Source organism: Momordica charantia (genome assembly GCF_013281855.1).
Source record: "Momordica charantia cultivar OHB3-1 chromosome 9 unlocalized genomic scaffold, Mcharantia_2.0 BLBB01000009.1, whole genome shotgun sequence".
In the NCBI taxonomy this organism is placed as follows: domain Eukaryota; kingdom Viridiplantae; phylum Streptophyta; class Magnoliopsida; order Cucurbitales; family Cucurbitaceae; genus Momordica; species Momordica charantia.
The window spans coordinates 24,771,629-24,782,443 of record NW_028275167.1 but is presented as its reverse complement, the minus strand read 5'-3'; the positions used below and the strand labels follow the sequence as shown (position 1 = coordinate 24,782,443).

General features: G+C 31.2%; 1 protein-coding gene and 1 non-coding gene across 2 annotated transcripts; both read left to right on the top strand.

Moving 5' to 3' along the window:
- Nucleotides 1-971: 971 nt before the first annotated feature.
- On the top strand, nt 972-1,053 carry TRNAS-CGA (transfer RNA serine (anticodon CGA)). Its single transcript has one exon. It is a non-coding gene; the product is annotated as a tRNA-Ser (tRNA).
- Nucleotides 1,054-2,106: 1,053 nt separating this feature from the next.
- LOC111015938 (Eukaryotic translation initiation factor 2 subunit 1) lies at nt 2,107-6,329 on the top strand. Its single transcript, XM_022291136.2, has 7 exons — nt 2,107-2,683; nt 4,574-4,630; nt 4,719-4,805; nt 4,882-5,028; nt 5,134-5,238; nt 5,741-5,839; nt 5,912-6,329. The coding sequence occupies exons 1-7, from the start codon at nt 2,300-2,302 to the stop codon at nt 6,065-6,067; spliced, it is 1,035 nt and encodes a 344-aa protein (XP_022146828.1). The 5' UTR covers nt 2,107-2,299; the 3' UTR covers nt 6,068-6,329.
- The last annotated feature ends 4,486 nt before the right edge of the window (nt 6,330-10,815 follow it).

Here is a 10,815-nt window from a genome sequence, read left to right as displayed (position 1 = left end):
TGAACTCCGAAAAAATAAAGGAAAAGAAAAGTCGAATTATTTTGTATGTTTACTGACTTTTTAAGAAGCGTTGGTTCTACCTCCTGGCAATTAATAGGGTCTACTTAGGATTTGTTTTGTCTTTCTTTATGCCTCCATTTATGGCCATGATGATTTCAAATTGTGAGATTGATATATATATATATATTTTGCAATATACTCCTTTGAAAAAAAGAAACTAACGATAAAGACAATATAGAACTTTAACTAAAGTATGGGATCCTTCAAATTCGAAAATGTTTAACCTATTAAAAATATACCTACTTAAATTGCATAGGGATGTAAGTTCATACTTTACGAATTGATATATCAGTTTAAGGAGAATAAAAAAGAAAAAGTAAAGTGACGTTTATATTAACCATTCGAAAAATCAAATCGTTCTCAATTGAATTAAATTAAAACTAGCTAAATAAATTAAAATCAAAGCTATTAAAACATTTTCAATTTATTATTATGTGAAACGTAATCAATTAATCCTTCTTGGCTGCATTGACCACAATTTATGGGCTAAATACCTTTGTAAAATATATATAGATATAGATATATATATATATATATATATATATATATATATATATATATATATATATATATATATATATATTTATGGGCTAAATTTATCAAACAAGTATAATCCCGAACTGACAAAAATAAATGATTGATATAATGAGTCAAATATCTTCATATTTTATTAGGATTATTTGAGTGGAATAAATTTGAGATTAGAACTATTAAATTGAATTAAAAATGCTCCTAACAAATTCAATTGAACTCATATGTTTTCTCCTTTTTTTATTTTTACCGCTATTGTAATAGTAAAAACGACTAATTTTAAAGTTTTCTGTTCAAAATAAATAACTTGAGTCCAAAACTTAGCCAGAGACATTAGCATAAAACATAAATATTAAAAATGATAATTTCGACTCAATAGCGTCGATATGTCCGAGTGGTTAAGGAGACAGACTCGAAATCTGTTGGGCTTTGCCTGCGCAGGTTCGAATCCTGCTGTCGACGGTTTGCTGATTCTCAAATTTTTCTCTATATTTTTTAAAATTTTCGTTTAATCAACACCTGTTTTTTAATTTAAATTTCTCTCCATTTTTTTAAAAATTCCTGTTTAATCAACACTGTTTTTTACCCTTAAAAAAACTTTATAATATAATTTATGTTAAATTTATTTCAGTCTCTATTTTTTTTTTAAATCTCCATTTTAGTCTATAAAATATTTAAAAAAATAACTCTTTTGGTTCATACTTTTATTTCTTTATTTTCATTTACCCTTAAAAAACCTTTTTTTATATAATTTATGTTAAATTTATTTCAGTCTCTATTTTTTAATCTCTATTTTAGTCTATAAAATATTTAAAAAATAACTCTTTTGGTTCATACTTTTATTTATTTATTTATTTTCAAACTTCCATACTATTGTGTTGGCTTAAATGGTCATAGAGAAGAAAGATGTGTAACATCCAGTTAAGAGATTGGGTATGAATAAATACGACATTTCGACATTTTCGTTGACATTTCTATGTATCCTGGATTCGATATCAATGAAGAATAAATTAACATTTTCATAATATTACAAAAAATTTTGACAAAATATGAAAAGTATTAACAAAATATCACTATATAGATATATTAATCGTTTTTAGAAAGATTAAAATGTTTATTTTTAATTTAAATATTTTTACGAATTTTTTATTCCTATAATTTCCTCATAAATATCAATCGACAACGATATTTTTATCAATATTTCTGTAAAATTGAGATATTGACATTTCTATCAACATCAATATTTAAAACTTTATTTTTGCATAGTAATCCTATTCAACCAGAAAAACATAAATTCGAATATTCAATACTTCAGGATGATCTTCGAGAAAATAAAAGGAAGAAAAAAGAACGAAGGATAATTAAATTTTAAGTGCCTATCAAGACCAAAATGACTACTCTTGAAAACTTACAGACGTAATAAACATTTAAAAAATTTAGAACCGAAAATGAAATAAATCTGAAAAAGAAAATAGAATTTAAATCTACAATTTATTTATTTTTCCTCTGCGGAAAAAAAAGAAAAAGAAAAAAAGCAGTATCCGCTGTCTGAAATTCTCTCTCCGCCGCTACCAGAAATCGCCACATCAAACCCTTCTCTGTTTCTCTCTCTCTCTCTATTCATAGCCCTAAATTTTCCCGGAAAACCCCAATTTTCCCTCTCTTAAACCCTTCTCCACAGAATCCTCCATTGTCGGACCTCGCAGCCATGGCTTCCCATTCCCCTAACCTGGAGTGCCGCATGTACGAAGCCAAGTATCCGGAGGTCGACATGGCCGTCATGATCCAGGTCAAGAACATCGCCGACATGGGCGCCTACGTCTCCCTCCTCGAGTACAACAACATCGAGGGCATGATTCTGTTCTCCGAGCTCTCCCGCCGCCGAATTCGCAGTGTCAGCAGCTTGATCAAGGTCGGCCGAATCGAGCCCGTCATGGTCCTCAGGGTCGACAAGGAGAAGGGCTACATTGATTTGAGTAAGAGGCGGGTGTCTGAGGAGGATATTCAGGCCTGTGAGGAGAGGTATAATAAGAGCAAGCTTGTTCACTCTATTATGCGCCATGTTGCCGAGACGATGAACATTGATTTGGAGGTAATTTCCTGTATTGTCTCGCTCTTTCCTTTTGGTTGCTATACTGGTTGTCTTGCTTTGAGTGTTATTGATATTGGTGGTTGTTTTAGGTGTTGATTGAAGTTAAAGTTGTTTTCCTGTAATTTTGCTGTTTGAGTTTCCTGGTCTGCTAAGGAATCTTATTCTTTGTTCTATTTACTTTCTGGCAAATTTGTATACTTAATTGGATTAACGATATTGAGAACATTTGGATTGAAGTGGTGGATATTTAACGATTTAGGGAAGGCTTAAAACTAGCCAAGGTTGTTTTGGTTATTATTGTTGTTAAGAGGACGTCAGGCTTAAAACTTGTCAATGGTCACCATGTTCATGGCCACATGGCAATCACTGTTTTCATGGGTTTAAAGCAGGGTACTTATGACTGGTTTCCTTGAAATAAACTTGGTTTTGTTGCTTCCCGTCAAGAAGATGGGGCTTGTAGGTTATTTATCATACCATCGTTGGATAACATCTCTTTCATCCAGGACCATATATTTTTTGTTATCTTCTAACAGCTAGCAAATATCATTATTTGAACAAATCGACCCTCATTGAACAATCAGCCCTGAATGTCAAACTGTAAGCTTTGTCTCTCCTCTGCCTTTAGACAATATTTTGAATTGTGTTATGGTGGCCTCAAGGCTTTTTTTTCCCCTTCAGAAGAGGAGGCATAAGTTTTGAAGCTGTTTGTATTACTAAACAGGCCCATTAATGGTTGTAAGGGGCATTCTCATCATCATTATCACTAATAGGATTGACATTTTTTTAGTTTTTGGCCTTAGTGGTAGATTTAGTAAAGAGCCAAATAACCACAACTCTTCTGGTATTAATATTACATTCATATTTGGACTTTTTATATTTTGAGGAGTAGGCACTGAGTTAATATAATTCTTTGAGGCAGAATGACTTTGCTCGAGTGCATTCTCATGTAGGTAGCCTCATATGAATCAAAGAAGCGTAAGCCTTGAGACTTAAAACTCTGAGCCTGACCCCAAGGTGTAAACCTTGAGAGCAACATTGCCACAAGAATAAGTGTGTTGAGTTCTTCCTTCTCAATTTGGCACAATTCTCCTTTCTTTGACTGTTAGTGTCTCTATCATTACCCGTCTATTTAGTAATAGGATGATTATTTCCCATCACTTAAACACAAAAACCAATAAAATAATATGGTGTTAAATTTTTAATTCCCTCGCTTGCATCTATTTTTCCAATTCTCTCTTTTGATTGGATATAATAAGTTCCTATTTACATTTTGACCTATGAAATATTAATATATTTTTTTGAGTACATCAATGGAGATGGAGATTCGAACTCATGATTTTTTGATCGTAAGTAGGTGTCAATTACCATTGAGCTAAGCTTATGTTGGCGTGAAATATTAATATTTTAATCTATGTTTTAATTTTATTTGTGAGTCATTGATATATGTTAACTTTTTTTTTTTTATCTAACCCTTAGATCTGCTTGGATGATGCTTATCTAGTCATCATGTGACTTGACATTTAGACTGCGCTTTGCTGATTGTGTTTTGGAAACGTTGAGCATACTTTATTGTCTCACTCATATATATAAATGTATTGCACCTTTTTGGGCTATTTCATCCATTCCCTCGCTAAGAAAATCTAGAGTTGTGTGAAGGGAAGTAACTCTTTCATTGTGGTATGGCCTTTAGGCTTGGTTTGTTTTAAAATTTTAGCTGTATATCAGTTTGAAATTAATTGTTAATAATGCCTTTACTGTCGAGTAAAAATGCTAAAGACTTCTTATTGCCCAGATCTTCCAAAGACTTACTATTCTGTTGTATTAATGTTAGGTACTAAGGTTATCAAAATACTAAATTAAAATTCTAAGGTGACGTTGTTCTTCTTATAGGACTTGTATATCCATGTTGGCTGGCCTTTATACCGGAAATATGGTCATGCTTTCGAGGTATGCTTTCTGGTTCACATCCTTAAAGAACAATATGTTTTCTGGAAGAATTTAGGATTTTTACTGGACTTGAACTGTCTTTTTGCAGGCATTCAAGATTATTGTAACTGATCCTGATTCGGTGTTGAGTTCTCTCACCCGTGAAGTCAAGGAAGCTGGTGCTGATGGACAGGAGGTAGCCTTGGTTTATGCAAATTGAGGTGTTATTCTCTCAAATTTGGATTAAATGCTAATTTTATCTTGTATTTTAGGTAACTAAGGTAGTTCCTGCAATGTCTGAGGATGTAAAAGATGCGCTAATAAAGAATATTAGAAGAAGAATGACTCCCCAGCCGCTGAAGGTTCGGGCTGATATTGAGATGAAGTGTTTCCAGTTTGATGGTGTGCTTCACATTAAGGTCTGTCTTGACTCTGTTTATCTTTTCTGATTTTATTTGATTTCCTCGATAAAGTTGTTCCATGATTCATGAAAATTGTAAACATCGACCTATCTGACTCTGCAGGAAGCAATGCGGAGAGCTGAAGCCGTGGGGAATGATGATTGTCCCGTTAAAATTAAATTGGTTGCTCCTCCACTCTATGTCCTTACTACCCAGACACTAGACAAGGTTAGTGCAATCATCGCTATAATGTGACGGATTGTTTTTTGTCATGCATAGAGGTATTTCCAATTGAAGTTAATAAGGAACTTTCCAGATGATCTCATCGTTAGGCTTCAATTTAGGTAAAGTCTGTAGATTGTCCCCTCCCCTTTCTTCTTCTTTTAGGATGGGATTGGCATTGAGAAAGAAAAAGATCCAAAGGAAAGAAGAAAAAAGAACAACCGTGTTGTAAATTAGTTGATGATTTCTTTGGATGCCTCAAATCTTTTGTCGTTTCTACTGATCTTTGTTACTAATTTGTAAGATCAGAACCAGAAATCTGTAATATTGATGAATAACACGTCTAGCCACCTGATCTCTGAAAATTGATTTCAATGTACATATATTATATATCTACCTTCTCAAATTTGTCGATCTATATAAATTGAAGTTCTAGGATCACTGGTCCTATGTTTCCAACTGGCAGCTTTGTTTAAGAGTTGTTCAATTGTTATTTGGTGTTGAGTAGGAGCAAGGAATCACTGTTCTTGAGAAAGCGATCACTGCTTGCACTGAGGCAATCGAGCAACACAAGGGAAAGCTTGTGGTGAAGGAGGCACCTAGAGCGGTGAGTCTCATTTTAATATTAAAGGTTATCTATCCTTTTCGTCTGCTCACATCCATTATTGTCCAATTATAGGTGAGTGAAAGGGACGACAAATTACTTGCGGAACACATGGCGAAACTACGACAGGACAATGAAGAGATCAGCGGCGACGAGGACAGCGAGGAAGAGGAAGACACGGGAATGGGTGAAGTTGATGTCGAGAATGCAGGTTCCGGGATCACAGAGTGAAGATTGTTGCAGGAATAGTGAGACGGTTTTCACAGTAAATCTTTCCCCCAGGTCTGTAGTTTCTGAGAGCTGCTAGTCTTGCCACTTTCACCAAGAAATTTGACACAATTTTGGGAACGCCTGTTTTGTTTTAGGTAAGACACCTATACTTGAGTTATTACAATTGGGAAAACTGAACTGGGAAGTCTGTGTATTGCTCTTATTTTCTTTTACTTGATATTATTTAAATGAGTAAGCTTTATGTGGATCTCTTTTCTACCTATCTTTTGGTCTTGTTTTTAGAGTTGGGTTAAAAAATTATCTATTGTTCTTTCAAAAGGTGGTTTTTTTACCATTGGGAAAATATCTAATGGACTATATTTTTAGACTCAATCAATCAAAATTCTTTGTACATGTTGATAACTATTTTGAAAATTTAGCTTTTATCTATTTGCTTTGTTATCAACTTCTTATAAATAATGTTTTTGAAATCCAAGTCCAGTTTCAAAATCTGAAGAACAAGTAGTTTTAAAGACTTGTTTTTGTTTTTGAAAATTTGCCAAGAATTCTAATGTGTTTTTAGAAATCTTCAAATGCATACTGAAGAAATTGTGGAGAGAAAGTAGGTGTAATTTTTAAAACAGAATTAAAATCAAAATCATTTTTAAACAGGATCTTAATTGTAGGTAGTTTTCAATCTCTCTCTCCCTCCTTTTTCAAACTTCCAACTTTGGATTTCCAGAGAAGTAGGTTCAATTTTTAAGATGGAAACAAAATAAAAATTTTTGAATAAAATTAATCAGTTAGTTGGATTTGAATTTATTTTCCTTTAACCAATGGGCCAGTTCGATGTCGGTTTTGAAAAAATCGAGTTAATGGACTCATACTCCTTCTAACTTCATGATATTAAGGATGAGAGTTGTTGAAGAATAGATATATTTTTTTAATGATTTAAAAAAAAATTATGACAGACGAATGAAATAATGTTGGATGGTTTGATTTTTTGCACTGCTTCACTCAAATGAAGATTTGATATTCTAACAGTGACTTTAATAGTGATGAATTTGAAATTTGTAATGCTCAATTATTAATTATTAATTTTAATTTTAGTTTCTATATTTGTAAAATTCTCATGCAAAATTTATATATAGTAAGGTGTTATTTCTTCTTATTAAATATTTGATAATTCATTATTATTTAAAAAAGGTCAATATTCCTTTTAATTGAGGAGCCAATGTTTTTTTTCTGATAGAACAAAATGCCACTTTTTTTGAAGTACAAGAAAAGATTTTTTTTTTCTTCCTTTCTGATAATGATGTTTTCAATTGTCGGCGAGGGAGAAAAAAAAAAGTAATTGAATATTTCTCCTTTAGACATTGAGCGGTGTCACCGCATACACGGTTTTTTTCCTTTTATTATTATTATTTTTTTTAGGAATGGTTGTTTTTAGTTTCATTTGTACACTTAATGTACTCCTAAAAAGAATTGTTTAACGTAAAATTTTTTTTCTTCAAAAAAGTAGCAAACGATCAAATAAGCTTTTAACTTTTTAGTGTTTTGAATGTTTTCTACCATTTTAGAAACATTTTGTAGAATAGAAAAAAAGACATATTACATTTATACGTTGGATATGATCATTCATTGCTGGACCAACATTACAAACAAAACCACATGCTTATTATAGGTTGAATCGAACCCGCGTCTTCTCCTTGGCAAGAAGAACTTTTACCATTCAACTATATCCGCATTTTTTTTTATCCGTAATGTATAGTATACATCACTGCAGAGCTAACCTATTATACTAGGCTATTAATACTAGGTTAGAGTATAGTAGGCTATTTTTATATAATTTATATATAGATTTAACGAATTATATAGTTATTATATAATATATTGTTTATATAGTATATACTATACTATTTCTTTTTATAATATTTGCAATTAATCTATATAATTAAATTAAGATAATTATTTATATATTATTATATTATATATAAATATTTTATATAATATTTATTGGTTTTCTCTATTATTTATTATTATCAATATCTTAGTCTTATTATTATTATATAATTTAAGATATATTATTTTTATATGAATATAGTTTAATGGATAAAAATATTTATTATCATAAAAAAAGGTTAATGGTTCGTCTTCTGCCCTCACAATTTTGAACTAAAAAAATTATTCATGGCATATCTTTGGTCATCCTTAAATTTTACATTAAAAGTTATTTAGTCATTTTTATTAATATTTTTAATAAGTTATTTAACCTACATTTTTTTTTTCGTTTATTTGATGAGTAAATATCTAGATATGTATTTTAGAACCAAATTCCTTTTTTTTTCAAATATTTGAATATAACCCTATTGCTTTAATAAACACTTTCAGGAAAAAAAAACATTAATTAATTGTTTCTTCTAAAAAATACTTTAAGAATATTTAAAATTGTTGGTGTGTTGTCCTAAACTCGTAGTTTGTATTTATGTAAAAACAAAGATATATTCAATAAACTTTTATTCAATCAATTTGTTGTTGAATTCATAGCATTGCATTATCCAAAATCCAATAAACTAAACATTCAATGTTATTATAACAATATATCTATTGGGTGTATATTTGATATACTGGGTATACATTTGATATACCTTTGATATACTTGGTATATATTTGATATACCCTTGATATACAAGTGAATAATGTACCGTGAATAACCTAAAGGGTCTATAGTATATGAATAAAGTTGGGTACCTTATTTGACAACACTATGGATATGGCCCACACTGTAAATGTTACAAACAACTCGATCCAAGTCGTTCGTGTGCAGACATGCGGATGGAGGTATCCTATACAATGAGTTTGTATAAGACCGGACCACGAAATAGCCAATCTTTAGATGTAACACCGTTATCTAACAAATTGCTATTTCTTAGGATGACCGGGCAACTCATTTTCAATCCTGATTGAGTTATGAACTTCTGCCCGTGAGAGCTCGTACTTTGATCTATATGGGTGAGAGTGGCCCGAAACGCCGACTCAATATTCCTACCATTTTGGGCACGAGACCGAGTGGGGAGCTGGAAACATAACTTCACAAGATGAAATTCACTCATTCCCGACTTAGGGAGTAGATGAATGTTCTCTTAAATGCTGACTCCGGGACTTGAACAAGGGGCCCCACCCTCTCACTGGCCCGAGAAGGACTTCCAGTTATTGGTTGAACCATAATCGGGTTGTTCATTAGAGGAGCAGTGATATTTAAGGAGTAAGATGTAACTCAGGAGTAAAACGGTAATTTGATCCAGTTTGAGTTATGAGCACTCGTGAAAGATTGACTTGTCATTAATGATTGTATATCCATGGACACGAAAACATTCTGCAGTGAGAAGAGTGCAACTGCGGGTCTTTAGTGGAGTGACCTGTAGTTAACATATGTTGATTAACTCGGTCAATGAGTTTGACTGATTAATCTCGTATCGTTGGAGCTTCTGATCTAGAGGTCCATTAGGTCCCCTTGCTAGTTCACAACAGGTAAAACGAGGATCAAGTTTTTGAAAAAATTTGAAATGTTCAAATTGCTCGAGGGATTATATGTAGATTGATACATTATAATATATAGTTAATTTTAAATTAAAACTATATATTATGAGAGATATTGTTTGAATGAGACTCAAATAAAATTAATATCAATAAGATTCATATTAAAACTATAAGTTAAAAATAATGTGTATATTACACGAGAGAAATGCTATAGAATATGAATTTATTTTTATGATAATTATTTATTTGATTTATATATATACACATGTATATATTAATTGATTATTAATTAGATTAATAATTAATTAATATGATTAATTAATTAATTAATTATATATATATTAATTTAATATTAATTTTAATTTTAATATTAACATTCCCCAGCTTAATTGCAGGGTGAGAACCCAGGAGAACTGAACAGTTTTCTCTCAAGAATTTCCTCTCAATCAAACTCTGTCAATTCGCCCTCACGTTCCAAATCGACGCTCCTACAAGCATGATCTCGGTACCTACAGGATAGCTCGGAAGATATATTGGTGGTGTTCGGGAAATCGTTGAAGAAAAGTTCAAACGTAAGTTTTCCCCTGTATTTCATCCTTTTCAATTATGTGGTTTTGTTTTTCAAAATTCAAGAACTCGATCCGTTTTCCGGGAATCACATCCCATAAAAAATAACATGTAATCAAACATTATAAAATATTTGAAAAATGCTTTTAATAGACTAAAAAATACATTTTACACTTCTAAATGTGATCTCAAACTCATAATAAGAGAGTTCATTCCATACCAAATTTAATTTTTCCAAAGTAATTAATAGATAATTAATTAAAGGCAACTAAATTCGATTAAATATTGTTTTAGTCTCTCTATTTTTAGTTTCAATTTATGTAGTCCCTATAATTTTAAGATGTCTACTTTTATTGCCGTACTTTTAACTTTTTTCAAAAGGATAGTTTTAGTTCTTATACTTTCAAAATTATAAGTTATCATACAAATTCTATATCCAACGAAAACCATTTAGTACAACATTTATTGGTTATAGTACTATGTCGTAACTATGAAGGAAAATATGAGATAAAAAATAAAATGAAGAGACCAATATAAACAAAAGCCAAAAATAATGAAAGACTAACGTGAACTTAGTTTAAATAGTTAAAACATCTTACTTCAACTAAAAGATAGAGAGTATTGTATAAAAAAAAAGGTCGAGAGTACGAGATCGAATCCTC